We start from the raw sequence: 18286 nt of genomic DNA, 5'->3' as shown, positions 1-18286 counted from the left end.
TTTAAAAATCTGTAGTGTCCTTGATGTACGTGGGCATGTTTTGTACCAATGGTTGTAGATGTCTATCCAGGTATTTACCTATTGGTTCATGGATTGAATGCACTGTAGATACAATAGGTCTGAACGATGGTAATGTAGCATGTTTATGTATTTTAGGAATCATATATAGATAGGGGATTGCTGGATTCTTTTTGAAGAGATATTCTTTCTCATCCTTTGTGATGGTACCATTATCCATATATTGATTGAGTATATTTGTCAAGATACTTTCAAATTCTTTTGTAGGGTCAAAGTCAATCGGTGTATATGTGTGAACATCTCCAACATGTTGATTAACATTTTGTAAATAATAGCTGGTATCCAAGATAACCATTGCTCCTCCTATGTCCGCCTGACAAATGGTGATTTCAGCATTAGATGCTAATTGTGTCAATGCTTGTCGTTCTTTTATGGTTATGTTGTAGGATTTGGATTTGGTTTGTTTGTAGATGTTGTGTATCTCCTTCTTGACAATAGTTTCAAAAGCATCAATAACTTTATGACTCATTGGTGGCAGGTAAGAACTTTTAGATGTGAGTCCTAGAAGAGTGTTCATTTTTGGTGCACTAGGTTCCTGAACGATGTTGCAAAAGAAATTTCGTAAGCGAGGAGTTCTCATAAATTTGAAAAGGCTGATTTCTGTATCTAAGTGATTAGAATGGTGTGTGGTTACAAATGAACTACCTTTTTGAAGAGTGTTCATCTGAAATTTCGAAAGATGGTGTTTAGAAATGTTGATTACAAGGCTTGTTGGCTCCGTGTTCCTTTGGCTACCGGTTGTTTGGTTTTTGTTATATCTCCCCCTCCCTCGTCGGGTAATCTTGGGCTTTTCTCCAAAAAAGAACGATTATCTGTAGGTGTATGCGAAGAGGATGCATCAACGTCTGTGACTGTTGTTATATTTGTTGTGTTGGATTCTTGAATGTGTTTTCGTGGTTTAGTGGTAGGTCTATAGCCACTTTGTTGAGTGTCATCAGATGATGAAGCATCAGTATCTGAAAATCTTCCCTGTCCAAATTTTTGTTGCTGTCTTCGTTGAGCGTATATATCTGCCCAATTGTATATCTCGCCTAATTTGCAATCCGTGGTGTCTCGAAGAAATTTCCTAATTTTTCTCTCATTAATTTCTTTGGTGTAGATATCTAATTTTTGGTTCAGATCTTCCAATGCTTTATCCATCTCTTATTTGGACATTGAATCACTTAGTTCTTGTTGCAGTTGTTTTATGTCCTTGTTTAAATCCTCAAAATTTTTTGCCAATTCCTCTACTATAAGCAAAATTAAATCAAGCGAACACTTATTGAGAATGTCTTGCCATTTTTCTGTGAATTGTTTGTTGTTTTTACAAAGGGTCGATTTAAGTGAAATCCGCAATCCCCTAGGAATTCGTTGTACTTTATGATATTTGATAAGCGTACTAGCGCGTAAACGTTGATTGATAGCTTTCTTTGAGATATATAAAAGTTGCTTGATATTAGATTGTATAGATCCTGTGCCTTGTCCAAAATTGGTTGTGTCTTCAATAAGAGAATAAATTCTATTTGTTTCATCCAATGTGAATGTGAATGTGTCTGCTCTTTGGTCAGTACTTCTGGCTATGTCGTCATAGGTCGCCATGCTGGTGCATTGGTTAGTCCCTCAGTTAAATGAATATGAAGAAAGTAATGGATAACCAACGCACTCAAGTTTGTGAAAAAATATATAATGTTGTATAGGTGGGTGGTGCTGATGGGTTGATCCTTCTGAGAGAAAGGATTAATATATTGTAATAATAGCGCTATCCTCTGTAGAGGGGCGTCCCCCTTTAGCACTCCAAAATACAATTTGTACTTTTGAAAAACCTTTTTGACAAGTTTTATTCACTTTAAACTTTGACTTGTTTTTTCATTATTCTTCAAAGCAGATCAAGTTAATTTCACTGTGATCAATACATGATTGTTATAATTCACACATTATTCTCATCTTCCATCTTCCAAAACTCTGGATGTGTTTCAATTGACCCTTAGCCCAATGCATTTCGGGCCGTAGCCCTTCGTCAGGGGAAGTGTTTCTGTAAATAAACATGGGAACAATGTATTTGTCAGGCATCCCTTTCAAACATATACTCAAGTACATAATTGCCAACATGTTCTTGGCAGAGCTTTCATTCTAAAAATATCCACTGTGCCATCCTTTATCAGAGCTGAGACGATGAGGTGCCAGCGATTCTTTGGAGGACCTCGTTTGACACTTACTCTCAGCCATGCTATGCATCACCAGAGAAGTTACTGATTGTCCATGAAAGAGTGGCGGAGGAAGGTTCTGTTTCTGTCCCTTTATCACAGCACTGTTCTTCCATGTGATGTCTACATTGAAAATTGTTATTGCAAGCATACATGTGTTGCGCGTGTTTGTAGCTGCATTTTTTAAATACCTTTTATTTTTTGTGGCGTGCAATACGAATGGTTTTAAAACGTATCGATCACACAAGCTTGCCAAGTTCAGACCTATCGACTTTGCCAATGCTTGTTTACCCTTGTCCTAGTGTTTTGGTGACTAACAATGCATAGGGGCCAGTGTAATACCAATGGACAGACAGAGAATCCTAATTATCCTGGTCAGTGAATTTTTTAAACAAACATCGGCAAAGCCAATAGTATTCCCCTATGCAAGCGCTATTGGCTTGCCAATGTGTTTTAGCCATGTTTTATGTCAGCGTGGCTGCTGTTCAGCACTGCTAAAACTTAATGGCATAGAGGAGAGTGGCATGCAGTGTCATAGAGTGGTAGGTGAAGAGTGGAGTAGAGTGTTGTAGAGTAGAGTGGCAGAGAGTTTCATGAATTGGAGTGGCATAAAGTAGAGTAAACTGGTGTAGAGTACATTGATGTAGAGTGTTGCAGAGTGTAGTGGCATAGAATTCAGCAGCGTGCAATGCAGCATTGTAGAATGCAGTGGCGTAGATTAGAGTATTGGATATTAGAGTGCAGTGGCGCAGAGTGGAGTGATGCAGACTAGAGTAGAGTGGTGTAGAGTACAGTGGTGTACAGTGCAGTGCTCCAGAGTAGAGTATAGTGGCACAGAGTGCTGTAGCATAGAGTGGTGCAGAGTAGAGTGAGGTAGAGTGGTGCAGAGTAGAATATAGTGTTGTAGAGTGCAGTAGCATAGAGTGGAGCGCTGCAGAGTGCAGTGGCGTAGAGTGGAGGGATGCTGAGTAGAGTGCAGTGTGGTGTGGAGTGCATTTGCATAGAATGCAGAAGTGAAGAGTAGAGAGGGGTAGAGTTCAGTGGTGTAGAGTGGAGTGTTGCAGAGTAGAGTGCAGTAGTGTAGAGTGGCATGGAGTGCAGTGGCGTAGAATGGTGTAGAGTTGAGTGGCGTAGAGTGTAGTTGCATTGAGTATAGCGGTGCCGAGCAGAGTGCAGTGACATAGAGTAGTAGAGTGCAGTGGAGTGGCATTGAGTAGAGTGCAAGGTGGGCTCCTCCATAATGGCGGAGGAGTATAGCCCCACTGGTCAGAATAAGTCACAGACAAATAAAATTATATTAAAACAATAATATAATTTTATTTTTCTGAGACGGGCTCTGGGTGGGAGTGCGTGCTTGAGGGTGGGCTGGTCCATGACAGGGAAGAGTGGTGGGAACTTAGAAGTGCGCATGTTAGTTTGGCAGGCCGTCTCAGGCCGGACAAACAGACATGTGCACTTCTAAATCCAACCCAGCTGTGTTGCACAGCCGGGCTAGAGAAAAGCCGCAATCCCCCAGGCACCGTCTGAGCCTCAGACCAGGCCACTCAGACCAATTCTGGCGCTGCTCTCATGAAATGAGAGCAGCATCTGGATTGCGTGGGGAGCCTATGCCCTCCCAGAGACTGCCTGGTGTGAAGCTCCGAGGCAGCCGTCAGCATCGGGGCAGCGAAAGGTATGTTTTTTCTAAATATTATTTTTACCCTCAATTCCCTCCCCCCACCCGACTTTCGGTGTGCAGCAGCCGCCACTGGTAGAGTGGACTGAGTGGTAGAGTGCATTGGCTTAGAGTGCTGCAGAGTATAGTGACGCAGAGTGCAGTGGCGTTGAGTGCAGTAGCATAGAATTTAGCGGCATACAAAATAGCGTTGTAGAATGCATTGGTGTCTATTAGAGTGGTGCATAGTAGAGTGCAGTGGTGCTGAGTGGAGTGGTGCAGAGTAAAGTGACATAGAGTGGAGTGGTGTAGAGTGGACTCATACAAAGTGCAGTGGCGGAGAGTGGTGTAGAGCGGATTGATGCAGAGTGCAGTGGCACAGAGTGCAGTGATGCAGAGTAGAATGGCGTAGAGTGTATTGGCAGAGAGTGCAGTAGTGCAGAGTAGAGTTTCCCAGAGTTCAGTAGCGGAGAGGGCAATATTGCACAGTAGAGTGTCATAGAGTACAGTGGTGTAGAGTAGAGTGGCATAGAGTGCAGCGGTATAGATTGCATTGGATTTGAGTAGAGTGGCATAGAGTGCAGTGGCATAGGATGGAGTGGGGCAGAGTGGAGTAGAGTGGCTAGAGTGCATTAGCATAGAGTACAGGGGCATAGAGAAGATTGTAGAGTGAAGTGGTGCAGTGCCATAGAGTAGTAGAGAGTAAAGTTGTGCAGAGTGCAGTGGCATTGAGTGCAGTGGTGCAGAGTAGGTTAGAGTGGCGTACAGTTGATTGGTGTAGAGTGCAGGGGCGTAGAGTTGAGTATTAGAGTAAAGTGCATTGGCGTAGAGTGTATTGGCATAGAGTGCAGAGGCGTAGAGTGCAGTTTTGCAGAGAGGTGTAGAGTGGAATAGAGTGGAGTTGTGCAGAGTAAATTGGAGTGGTTTAGACTGGAATGGTGTAGCATGCAGTGGTGTAAAGTAGAGTGGCTTAGAGTGTACTGGCATAGAGCAGAAAGGGAACAAGGTACAATAGAGAAGTGAAGAGTGAAGTGGCGTAGAGTGCAGTGCCATAAAGTGGAGTGGTGCAGAGTGGAGTAGAGTGCAGTGGTGCGGAGTGGTGTAAAGTGAAGTTGTGCAGAGTAGAGTGAAGTGGCATAGAGTGCAGTAGCACAGAGTAGAGTGATGCAAAGTGGAGTTGAGTGCAGTGGCCCAGGGTGCATTGGCATGGAGTGGTGTAAAGTGGAGTGGTGCAGAATAGAGTGCAGTGGTGTGGAGTGGTGCAGAGTAGTGTGAATTGACGTGGAGTATGTATGTTGTGGTAGCGCACTGCCATTACAGACAACACATTTTCAATTGAAATGACCATTACATTTTCACAGACATACAGCTTTACTAATAAAACTATACAGCTCTCAAATGATGATGTGCTGGAATGGTATCTAGTGTAATAATTTGTTTTTTTATATTAAGGTATTTGTTTCCGACACACTTCAGAATTAACAAAACTTTTCTTCGTTTGTATTTCTAATGCTGATATATTTTGAAATACTTTCACAGTACATTTAAATGTTGTTGTGTGCTAGAAAAAACACTCTTCACATTGAAGTCAGAGAACGAAAAGTAAACACCAAGCTTCCTCGGAAGCCAGATACTGACATTTGACCTCGGTACTTGAATGCACAGCAAATGTGGAAAGATAAGAACACGATTTACAGGCCTGTTTACAGAAAGGAGCACCGTGGAAAAATACAAGGAGAAGTAGTGTGCAAAGGCGTTGCTCCTTGGAGGGACTAAGGGGCATATTATCAAGCACCGCGTTAAAACTATCGCCGCAGTAGCGGCAGAAAACTGCCGCTAAAGCGGTAATAAATGGGCTTGATAATATGCCGTAGAGAATTCCAATAGAAGCCCATGTTGACACCAGAACATGGGCTTCTATTGGAATTCTCAAGGGCATATTATCAAGCCCATTATCGCCGCTTTAGCTGCAGTTTTCTGCTGCTAAAGCGGCGATAATTTTAACGCCGTTTCTTGATAATATGCCCCTAAGTCACCCAGGACAGCCTAAAATAAATAAAGCGAGCAAATAAAAAGTCAGAAAATGTGAGTTGTTGAGCCACAAAGCAACTGGTAAGCAACAGGCGGAATGCATTCCCAGGGAAGTTTTCTGAATGTCCCCAAGATGTCTATAACAAACAAGACAGCTAGGCTGTCTGGTAGGCTTCGACGTAAAAAGGAATGCAGTAGTTAAACCACACTACATATCACTTATGGACATTGTAACATATTGAGGTTCAAAATCAGCAGTTCTGAAAACAATAAACTGCACTGTGTCAATTTATCACGTCTTGGGATCTGCATGTTTAATCCTGAATGCTGCTGGCTGCCTCTCGCTACTAGCATCCTCAGGCAATACGAACTTTGACCAGTGCTGACTCAGTACCTCGATTAGGTTGGAAGCCTGATTGATAAAGGTCTATTATGTTTTCTATAGCCGCGTGGTCCAGCTTTGCTTATACTCAAACGAAGTTTGAGAGAGGATACATTAGTAGCAGTTAGCAGGGCCCGTGTGATAAATTCCAATGTGCATGCCCAGACGCTATTGCAGATTTTTTTCCTAACCATGGCCAGTTGAGTGTAAGCAAGGCTAGACCACGCGGCTAAGCTGAATTTGAAGGCTTGTATTCTCCTCAATTACGGTCACTGTTACGACCATATATTAAAGTATATTGATCACCTGTCAGAGTGGAGCTCTTGGGCCCTTCTGCCTCATGGAGTTATCAAGGACTATTTTCTCAGTTGGATGACTTCGGCATCCAGGTCGCTCCTCCCAGTCCTGATGAGGCATTCAGAGGTGTTTAAGGCATTCAGTAGCCCTTTTCCTCCCCATGTATCGGGTCGAAAGGTCGACACACTTGCATTAAGCCTGGATTGTTTGGATATCTGTGTAGAGTGGCAATAGTAAATTGACAACTGGACCACTTCCAGATGTGATATATGCTACATAGAAATTATATACTGGACAGGCTTCCACGTACAATAATATGAATGGACCTCCCCCCACTTTTCTTTCCTTTTTCTACTCTTTATTCACACGCGCACCTTCTCAGAGCACTCATCTTTATCACTTTATCCATTTGTGGATTTAAGAGTTTTACATACAATGTGTAAATAAGAATGTTATTGGAGACAGACTTCTAAGTGATCTAACTAAACTTTCAGAAATGCAATCATGTGTATGAGTTTTAATCTTCTGTTTTTTAAATCTTGTCTGCTGCCCTGACCTCGTAACTGTGGCTTGAATTTACGAGATTGTTCTTCTTTTCCATATAGTGGCGGGAGATCTTTTGATATATTCAGTTCTCCTATGCCTCTTGTTGCTATTTCTGATCGGACCATTGTTTGTCTCTATCACTCTCCAGGTCACAGGCAGCTGGGTGTGTGTCACGGTTAGATCCAAGATGTGGAGAAGTGTGGCTCAATGATGAGAGCGGCAGACCCTGATTCAGAGGTCTAGCCCGGGACCAGGGTTCAATTCCCCTCCTTGGCGGGTCTTGGGCTCAAAAATTCCACGGACCTGATAATTCTCGTCTCGGTGCCATTCCAGTCATGGAGTCCCACTCTGCAACTCTGGGCAATAGCTTGCTTAATCTCCACAACGGCCCCCACAATGCTAAGGATGCCTGGCCTCCACCTTGGGGGTGCCCAGGAGTGGACGCCTCACAGGGAAAGCCAGGATGGGTTCCACAGCGGTATTCGGACAAGCGCCTTGAGACCCTTGCGGGTGAGTAGTGCGCTATACAAGTATCAATTTAAGATTGCTTATCTCTCACCTTTTTGTTCCCGCTCTAGGACAAGGCTTCACCTTTTTCAAAGTATAAATCTAACCATTGTCTGAACTACTACAGCTGTCTGATTTTGAATGAATGAAGTACACAGGTCATATGCAAATCATTCACTATTTACAGAGGGCATTTTCGCCACAGGCAGCGTGTTGAACTCACATTTTCTCAAACTCACTCCAACTGCAACAGAAACGCTGCCCAGTTAATGAGGGCATGTGGCAGGCTAAAATAACCTTTAGACACAGAGAGCATAGTCCATATGATAAATACTTGTGTTGCTTACATTTTATAAACATGTAAACTGCATACTTAAAAAATGATTTAATGCATGTTAAGATACTACATTACTTTTTTAAAAAACATCAAAACTCAAATACTAGAAAATGCAGTTTCTTGGCTCTGACGTTGTAGGACTCTGGCTCAGAGTCTGCGATACAAATCTCCATTATCAATGAAACAAGCATTGGTTTGACTAGTTTGTGCACAGTTGCTTCCTTTACAAGCCCCACGTCTTAACAATAAACATCTGCAAAACAGATTAAAATTGGGCTCCTCCCCTGGATTTCTAAACAAATTAAATCACTAATAGCACAGTTTTTAAACAGAAACCAAGTGAAGAGCAAGCGGCAGAGATATTCCGTTCCAGAGTACAGGAAAGCGCGCTGAATGTCCGGCTTACTACATTAATGCTGCCAGTAGCAGCAGAGTAATACACCTTTGAAGGTAGCAGAATGTTACATAGTAACAAAGAGACTACAAGGAATGTATGGTCCACAGACGCCATTGTCCCACTCCTTGGTAAATTAATACATGCAGAGGCGTTCAACGTATGTCCAGGAGGCACCTTCAAAGCCGTCCTTTTCAGGTAAATTTACATTCAATGAATCATAATAGATTTAATGCACCTAATTCATGACAAACCTGAAAATGTGGAAGGGATCCGGCTTTCGAACATTTGATCTACACTGGTCACCGTTGCTGAAGGGCTACAGATAAAGGCTGTAAACTCAACTATGCATATAGTTACGCTGTGAAATATATTTGCCATTGAATCTGACTATATTGTTATGAGTAACTTCTGTTAACCCAAATCAAAAACTTGACCCCTTAATACTTCCCAAATATGCTACAATGAAAATTGTTGAACTACCAAGTTTATCCCTACTCTTATAGTGCTTTATGTACATCCCCAGTTGAAATGTACTATAATTTGTGCACTGGGCATAGAACCCGGTGTGAAATCACTTTTCTACTATGCATAACTTAGATGTTTCCTCCACAGATAGAGTGCAAGTGAAGAGTTGCTGCCATTCAACACCCGGTATGTCAAAAAGACTGTGGTTTGGTCCCGCTTGGCTTCCTTTACTCCCCCGGCAGCAGTATAACTAGTCTCTCCTCATAGTATTTTTCTATTTGGAGTAGGCCATGCGAACAAGAGGTGAATAAGGAAAACTCTGATTGATCTCTCTGTTCTAAAGCTGATTTCTGTAAATCACAACAAACCAAAAAACATTGTTCCTAGGTAGTGCAAGAGCTGTCTTCATTTCAATTTCAGATCTTCCTGTGAGCTCAGCCTCTCACTGCCTCTCTTTCCATTAGTGGTATTTAGTCAATCGATGTTTTTCTGCCGAAGAATGTCACAACTGGGGTGGAATGGCATGAGACGCTGCCTCGTTCCAGGGTTCACTTTCACCAATTTGATGAAGTCCCTCAATAGTCCCCAGTAGATGTGCATCTGGAGGTGGTTTGTTTCTTTTCAGCACGCCATGGAGTGTGTGCTTTTATGACTAATCGGTTAGGTGGGATTTTATTTTAAAGACACTTTTGGGTCAGTGCTGTCCTCATAGAATACGTCCAGGATGGCTTCTTACTCGGCATTGAGGTATAAGCCGGGCTCATTAACCTCATAAGAGTCCTCTTTGTTCGGATATGCGTCACCATTTCACATTTTACAACTGGTCCTTTATGGGCCCCAGTGGAAGGCAGACTCAGAAGGATAAGTCCCTTTTGTAGACAGGGAGAGATTGACTACCCCCTTTGCCAATTACTACTTCTTTGTAATTGATCTCAGTGGAGTCCTACCTTTGGGTGGACTGGCCGTCTGCCAAGACAACATCTTGTGCGTACATCCCACCAAACCAAGCATCCACTTGGTTGTCATCATTATTTACTCCTTCATAAAGTGTTTTTTTCTTCAAGATATTTCCTTTGTAGAGTCTATTGGAACTATGACATGCTCATCCCTCCTGACCATCAGGAAGATGGTACACCTTATGCATTAGATGTTTGTACGTATTTAACAGGAGAGGATACTGTCTTTATAGTGGTCAACTCACTGTTCAATAAACCACTGTCTTAAGAGTTCCAGTGGTCTCCCATCTTAACCACCATCGCAGTGTTTGCTTGGACAAACTGTCCCTCTGCAACATGCCAGTCGCCTACTGGAAATGTAATGTCCAAGGTTAGATTCAATATTAAATGCCCAAAGAACTCCTTCTTTCTCTTAAGCATCCAATTTGAAAGTCCCAAAGTAGCTGGCAGTCTCCTCAGGGTCAACCATCGCTAGGCTGGAGACAGATACAAAGAGCTCATCTCCCATTTCTAGCTGGAATACTCCAGCCTGGTGTACTGAGTGTAGGCCGTACTCAGCATTTGGTGCCCAACACTTGGTGCCCACACCTTTGAGGAGCAGGATGGGGTGCAGGTAGGAGGTCTTCTTGTGAATGCACTGTACAAGTTGTTGGCCGATGGCATGGGAGGTGTGCTCACTCCGGTGAGGGTATCGGAAGTAAATCTGCGAGTACACATAGTACTTGCCAGGCTGTGTGATCTTTAGCCTGCCCTCATGGTAGCTGATGTTCTGCCGGTGCGACCAGATGTTCTTATCTTCCCATTGGCGGATGGGGTGCCTGCATGATTGCGGAAGGCTTCCAAAACCATGACTTCCTGATGCGGAATCTCCTAAAAAACAAATAGGCAACATTCAGAGACAGCATGATGGTTATGACTCATTTATGTCACATTGGTACAGGGAATCGGCCCTTTATACATTATATTAAATAAAATAGGACAGCTTAACATATGTTTAGAAGAAAAATGGAGACCAGCTTGTGCCTTGTGTTCAGAGAATGCTGCAAGGAACAGTTGTAAGATAAACACCATCCTCATCTCGCTCATTTGGTTGAAGCGGAACCCACCCAAGCCACAGAGAGTGGAGGTTCCAGTGAGGCCATATTCCCAAAACCGAGAGAGCATGGGACTCCACAAGGTGCATCTGCCAAACGTGGGATAGCAGAGGCTTCCAACATATTTCCTCCTAGGTTCACCAACAACATCCTAATATGGCATTGTCACTGCTGTGTATGATGTACACTCACTGTAACACATGCAATATGTTTTATGACCAAAATACTGCATCCACTATTGCGCCCTAACTAACGCATCACAAGGTAAGGCTAGGTCAACAGTTATGGTTAATGAATATACACTTATCTTTGTAATGTAGTGGAAGGCGATGTAGTGGTTGCAATATTTTTATGGGTTGATATTGTTGACCTCAAGATAGTGACTTACAACTCTCTATACAGTACATGAGCTTAGACAGTCGGTTTTAGAAGGTGGTTCTGACACTATGGGCCGCCCGGATTTTTTGCTTTTTGAGCACCTAATTGTTGAGCTTTTACTGTGGGGGAGCCTCATAAGTTGGGACTCACCCACAGTGAACTCAGGATGTAAGACTACATGGGGATTTTACTGGTGTTCCCCTGGCTTGACCAGGCCACTGCGCAGCAGCTGGAGTAAGGGACACCGGGCTGGTTACATGCAGACACATGTGTACATGCGTGTGCACACGTGTATGGGCTGCGCAGGGGAGATTCCTAGCGTGCGCAGTCCAGGAGCAGCTACAAAGTGAATGGTGTGGCAGGACTTATGCAGTATTGGGTGGTGACATGGAATAGGCTTTATACACTGGAAAGAAACATGCCAGGGAAAGTCAGTGTGTTTTACTGTGTTTTCACTTCATTATTCCCCTATGGGGATGTGGGGCCCATGGCTAGATTAACTTCCATTAGGCCTACAGATTCCAGACACGCACTTGAGTCCAACGTAGCGAATGTGAAAATAAGTATTCTGCAGAGTCCAAAGTCATATTTGTACTGCTTTTGGGTCGTCCAGAACTGTCATATTTCTCTGAGCCAGCCATGACCAGACCCAGGCTGAGGGCTGACCTCAGCTGGATGGATTGATAACCTTTCTTCCACAAGCGAGGGCCTCCTCCCCATGAAGAGATGATGGGTGGGGCTACAGGCTCATCCATCACTAGGTGCCAGGCACCAGGCTGCACCAAGGAGGGAAGGAGTTGGGTTTCAGAGGCCATGTGGCCAGAGACACTGGACGACGCCATTTTGAACAAACCCAGAGGCTGGACAAGAAGGGGGGAGCAGGGGCAGGAAAGTGATGTGTCGCTGTTTGATAGGACCAACAGGGACTTCCTGCCAGCCCCCTACTCAACTTTTAAAAAGTGCTTGCACAGGAAGAGAAGCTCTCAATGGGGTGTGGTCTGCTGAGGCTGAAGGTGCTGGAGCCTGGCGCAATGGGCAGTTGGAAGGAGAGACCCCCTGACTGCCCCCAGGACCCTAACAGCACCAGAAGAAGAGCCCCGGACCGGTGCGCAGGAGCAGTGGCCTCTGCGCAGGGACAAGAGAAGCCAAGGAGGAGAGCCAGGCGAAAGGCTGGCGCAGGGAACCAGTGAAGACAGCTCCCTGCTGAATCCACCCTCTCAGAAAAGAGACCCCCTGACTGCCCCCAGGACCCTAACAGCACCAGAAGAAGAGCCCAGGACCGGTGCGCAGGAGTAGTGGCCTCTGCGCAGGGAGAGGAGAGCCAGGCGAAAGGCTGGCGCAGGGAGCCAGTGGCTGGGGCTCGTAAAGAGGAGCATGAAGAGCCCCATAATGCCTCACCAGGCATTTGGAAAGCTGCCGTTTTGGTGCTTTGTGGCCCCCAGAGGAGGGGGGTCACCCTCACTTGTGAAAAGGTGTTGGGGGGAGCTGCTAGAGAAGTGCAGTCTTCCCCCCCCCCCCCAAGCACGAAAAAATCTGCCGTTTTGGTGCTTTGTGGCCCCCAGAGGAGGGGGTCACCCTCACTTGTGAAAAGGTGCTGGGGGAGCTGCTGGAGAAGCGCAGTCTTCCCCCCCCCCAGCACGAAGAAAAGTCCCACCCTCAGTGTCATGGGGACCTAAAGGAAACTACCCCTCAAGGGCTCAGCTAGCATTTAAACACATTCTAGGCTGGAACTTTTGTTCTACAGCTGAGGGTGTGTGGAGAAGTGCATCATGAAGTGAAGGGCTGAGTTGGGGATGTGTGAAGAAGTGCATCCCTGGAGGTGAAGTGGTGTAATTGCACCGAAATGCATTTACTAGTGGTTATTTCTTTTTAGGTGGACTGAAAATCACATGTGTAAAGTGAAGTACCTGTGTAAGGTGATGTTAAGCTAAATGGAGTTATGTTGCTGGACCTTCCTGCTAGGGGGTCTGGCTATATTAACGTAATCCCATGCTTTTACCTGTGATTCCTTTTAAAGTGAAGAGGCGCACTGCTGGAGAAGTGTAGTTGCCAGGAGTATTTCTTTTGAAGGGACTGCAAGTCACATGTGTAAGGAGATGTCATAAGCCAAGTGGGGTTATGTTGCCAGACAGTCCTGCTAGGGTGTCTGGCTGTATATGCGCAATCCTGTGATTTCATCTGTGATGCCTTTAGGGGCTGTAATTGTAATGCATTCAAATGATCAACCAAGGTGATGAGTACTGTCATTGTAAAGTGTGCGTAAACATGGATTCTTGCTGCTGCGCTTAGGTGAATACCCCAGACTGCTAGCCCTTAAGATATAGAGGTGCATACTTTATGGTCAGTAGGAGATGCTCAGTCAGGGTCATGTGTCACCAAGGCAGGTTTTCCCCTTTTTAATGCTTGTTGAGGTAATGGGGTGGGTCGCCACTGGGATGGTGCCAGTGCGCAGGGCCCTCGCTCCAGGTTATGTTCAACTAACTGCATTGGGGGAAAGTTGATGTGCATACATGGGAGTGGTGGTACTAGACCCCACCCCCCCCTGCGGGAGGGGTGGAGATGTTATGCAATGTCACAAAGTAATTGCAACAGCTTATGTATATTTGTAAATTGGTGCATAGTATTGAGTAGTGGGTGTGTTTAATAAATGTACTCTTACTTTTATAAAGCAAAGTACAGACTGGACAATCAATTATTGAGTGTTATTTTTGTGCACCTGCAAATGGCGATAACTAGCCCACACCACCTCCCTTGAGTAAGCCTCAGACTGCTCTGCAACGCTACCCTATGAGAGTCAGGCGCTACAATTGGGTGTTTGGTTCCCAGTGAAGGACAAATGTAGTCATGTTATTTGTGCAGTCCTCACAGATGCTGCCTCGTTTTCCAACAGTCGGTATATGCTTATGTCAAGCTAATACAACTATTTTCTTATCTTTAACTTTAAACAATTGAAATCCTTTGAATTTGAAGCAGAGAAGGGTAAATTTCACGACTCATCTGGAGTGAGCACAGCCTGAGAAGATAACCTGGACTTTTCTGCTTTAATTGTTCACTGTCCTTTAGTTGAAAGGATAACCTATGAAGCACATTTGGGAACACTTTAATACAGGAGTGCAGACTATGTTTATTTTAATTACTTATTCTATAATGCACATGATAAGCACACTATTATCCTCATTATAGCTTTTAAGGAATATTTCTATCTTTAGATGTCTTTTTCTATGCACCTGTAAAAACTCAGAATGTTATGACAAATTGTAAGTATTGTTTTGCCCGGTCATATATTTATACTGAAAAAGCAGTCAGGATTGCATAAAGTAAAAGTCGAATCACGAATTCAGAATACTTAGTCACAGTAATAACTGTAAGTGCGCAAAACTCGTTAGATATAACTAAAATGAACGTTGAATTACATTAATTTTTTATCATTCAAACTGAAAGTGTTTCTATCGCTAGCCTGTGAGTGAATGCCTGCTTTCCATTCGTTAGAGTGTGCGTTGCATAGCAAGAATGTGAATTCTAGGTGAACAAAGATGCCTTCTGGACTGAATAAGACTGAGTGGTTAGACTGAGAAGGAATTTGAGGGGTGCATTCACTCCACTAAGGCCCTCATTCCTCATTGGAAATTCCGATGCTGAAACGTGAGATCACTAATTTGGGGATGCAAAACTGCTGTACTATTCAAAGTTCTCACCTAGGAACCTACTTTGAAAGCAGGTGTTTTGATCCCAAATTCTGTGATAATACCCAACATCGCAGCCTTTTTCTAGTGCCATATTTGGAAAGGTTTGCCCTGATAAAAGTGTTCTGAAAACACCAAGTATATCCCACAAGCAAAATTGCAGTTTTACTCGTAATTCCTGATTCAGACAAGCACTCCAGAGAAACATGTTAAGAATACCTAAATTTGTTAAGTAGCCCTTACATATTACACCCATCTCACACAACGTAATCTAAAATGTTAACCACGTACTGTATAATATAAAATCCTGCCATAAAGTTCTACATCACACACATAAGTACACACCAACTTAATCCTCTCTCAACAAAATCAACAGTTATGTGTCAATTACAAAAAAACATGTTGCCATTTTCTAACGTCATCACACAATTCCTGCCCATTTTGTCTGTTTCACTGAAACAATGTCAGACATACATTTACACATACATCATAGAATGGCGTTAACTGTTGGCTTTGTCAGTGCTTGTTCAGAAAAATGTGGAAAATCTGAGTAACAGGCACCAGATTTTAAGGATATACCATGGCTGATAAGTCAGTAGATGTCAGTGGACAAAAAGTTACTTGGTCCGGTTTACTGGGGGGCCTGTAGTACCAGCTCCCTTACTATACAGAGGTGATTGTATTTTGGCATATCTCCCATTTTCAAAGTATCGATAAACATCTGCTCTTCTCATTCTTTCTTCTATCCTCCAACCATTAAACCAAAACCTCAAAATGTCTTGACATCATCGAACGAATCAGCCGGCACCGCTAAACCCGCTGCTCAAATTAGCAAAACCAGTTTCTCAACTATTGTTTCCAAATGTAGACGAAAAAAGGCCTAAAAATTACCCTTGAGCATGGAAGATTTTTGAAAACTACCTCTTCTGATTGTTTTTATAATTACACACTTGAGGCCAGACTAACAAAAGCCTCAGGCAGACAGAATGCCTTTACTGCACAACATTAGAAATGAATCCATCAAGGGGCTGATTCACGTAGCAGCATGAAGGAGGCGCAAACTACATAATAGGATTGTAATCCTATGCTTTGCAGGCATGTTTAGTCTTAGAAGATTTACAAACCCCCCACGACACCCTTTGGAGGGGACATGAATTGGGACTCCCCCAGAAAGAGGTGGGGCTCAGTCATAGAGAGCACCTCTCTGAGGTGGGATACACACCCCACCTCCAGAAGCCAGCCAGGCCCAACTGCGGTGTAGGATGGACTGGTGGTGTGTACCCCTCTCCTAGTGTTCGCGGATGTGCTCTCTGCCGAGAGCACAGTTTTTTGAGGGCGTGCATACGGTTCCGGTCTCTGCCAGTCACTGCTTAATTTCTAATAAAATATGTGCCAAAGCCTTTGCCAGGAGGGCACTCTAGCTGTAACCACCCACTGCCCTTGCACTGCTGCCAATGAAAATACCTACACAACTACTATCCATAACGCTCCCACAAGTGTGATAATTCATACTATTCCAGGGCCCCAAAGCTAAAAGAATAGTTTGGACAGCAGGAATTAATAATTTTTTATGTATATTAAATTAATAAATAGCTCCTGTTCTGCTCATCTCTAAATTAGAGAGACAGCGCCACCATGGGCCAGCTGGTCATAAGCGCTGGAGTTTAAAACTAAGTGCTGGTGCAGAGCTCTGGAAACCCCCGGCTCAAATTAAGTGCTCATGATTGTTACAGAAAACAAGGATGAGCATCAGCACAGGATAAAGCAATGCAACCACTTTGGATGCAGGGCCCCAGGATGGAATAAATGTCTGACTGGCTGAGCATTCCTGCCACTCTATTGTTTTGTAGCACTATGGTTGTTGACTTTTGGCCTGCCTGGCAAGATCTCATCCCAGGAAGGATTATGGACTTACCTTGATGGGGGGAGCTGTGATCTCTGAGTGTCAGGTGAGCTGAAGCCTTGGAAGACAGACCTTGAGGCCTCTGGAACTCTGAACTGTTCACATAGTTCCTCCTGATATCTGAGGAGGAAAGAAAAGTACAATAACTCTGGCTATGAGGACATAAACATCTGCCCAGCCTACTGTGAGTCTTTGGCAGGGCTCTCCTCCACCCTTCCCTTCTCTTCCTTTATGATCCTATTGCTACATATACAGCATGTTGGGGATGGATGCGGAACCTATTTGGTTTTAAATACAGTTTATTTGTCTGCATTTTGTTTGGATGCATGAACAAAAACTTAAAACGAATATGGCGTTTCAGTTTCATAAAACATTGTAACATAAAAAGAGAAAAATTATCAGTAAGAGAACAGATGAATGTAAAAATAAAATAGAATGCAGCACACAGAAAAAGGAAAAACGAGGAGAAATACAAATATTTCTCCTCGTTGTGCCTCCCTACGCCTCCCCTGGCGCTGCCTCTGAGATATGAATTCTTGTAAATCTGGGGCAGTGTCAAAAAGCCATGGATGTGGCTTGGAATGTCCCAGCAACACCCATTGAATCCCCCTTTAACACAGACAACTGCATTAAAGGGAACAATATTTACATGGCACCATTAAGCCAAAAAAAGTGGCTTAGTGCTGCTTGGTAACTACGGAGCAGGCTCCTGCGCCACCGGAGCATCACAAAAAGTGACGCACCAGCGGCGCCAGAGGCTTATAAATAAGCTCCAAGATCTATACATTTCCAGGCATCTACCTACCCACTTGCGAACTTATATCTGCATCAAAAGGTCAGCTGGTGGTTCTGAGGTTTCTGCAATCCACTTGAGATGAAGGACCACATACAGCATTTAAACAAACTTGATGCTGGGTGTAAAATATTGCAGAAAATGTGCTGACGTTTAAGGAAAACTGTAAAACCCAGTTATTTAGTTGATCTAGTGAGACACGATTATTGTTAGAACAGAGGGGCTATGCTCGTATACTACACTTTATAAAAATGACCAAATATCAAATAGAACAGACTAGAGAAAGTAGTCTAGCCATTGGAGCTAGAGCTGACAATATATGAGACATGGGATCATTTAACACTAAAATCATGCCTCAGCAGAGATCTTTGAAGGGAGATGTTCAGCTTCACGAGTCTTCCCATCGCTCCTGTGTAGCCAAGCATCCTTCTGGTGGCTCAGACTCCTCACAGGCCATCTATGTTCTATCTTAAAGGTTCTTGCATATGGTGGTTTTGGCTAAACTGGTTGCTACACTCTACTTCCAGAGTAGATCACTTTTGAATCCAGGGGTTTCTTCTCTCAACATTAAATCTTTTTCTTGTCCTGGACTCCAGGTCACA

At 43.8% G+C, this 18286-nt stretch overlaps 1 protein-coding gene across 1 annotated transcript in view; it reads right to left on the bottom strand.

The window, feature by feature from the left end:
* Positions 1–8048: 8048 nt before the first annotated feature.
* LOC146789141 (tumor necrosis factor ligand superfamily member 10-like) overlaps positions 8049–18286 on the bottom strand; it is a 44569-nt gene continuing 34331 nt past the window's right edge. Inside the window, exons 4-5 of the mRNA XM_085630717.1 lie at positions 16904–17011; positions 8049–10703 (exon numbers count right to left, since the gene is read on the bottom strand). Coding sequence (XP_085486843.1) covers positions 10246–10703; positions 16904–17011 — 566 coding nt within the window. The 3' untranslated portion in view covers positions 8049–10245. The remainder of the gene's footprint in view (positions 10704–16903; positions 17012–18286) is intronic.

This window comes from Triturus cristatus, chromosome 10, assembly GCF_964204655.1.
Source record: "Triturus cristatus chromosome 10, aTriCri1.1, whole genome shotgun sequence".
Classification (NCBI taxonomy): Eukaryota; Metazoa; Chordata; class Amphibia; order Caudata; family Salamandridae; genus Triturus; species Triturus cristatus.
The sequence above is the reverse complement of the archived record's forward strand: the minus strand, read 5'-3'. Positions and strand labels throughout refer to the sequence as shown.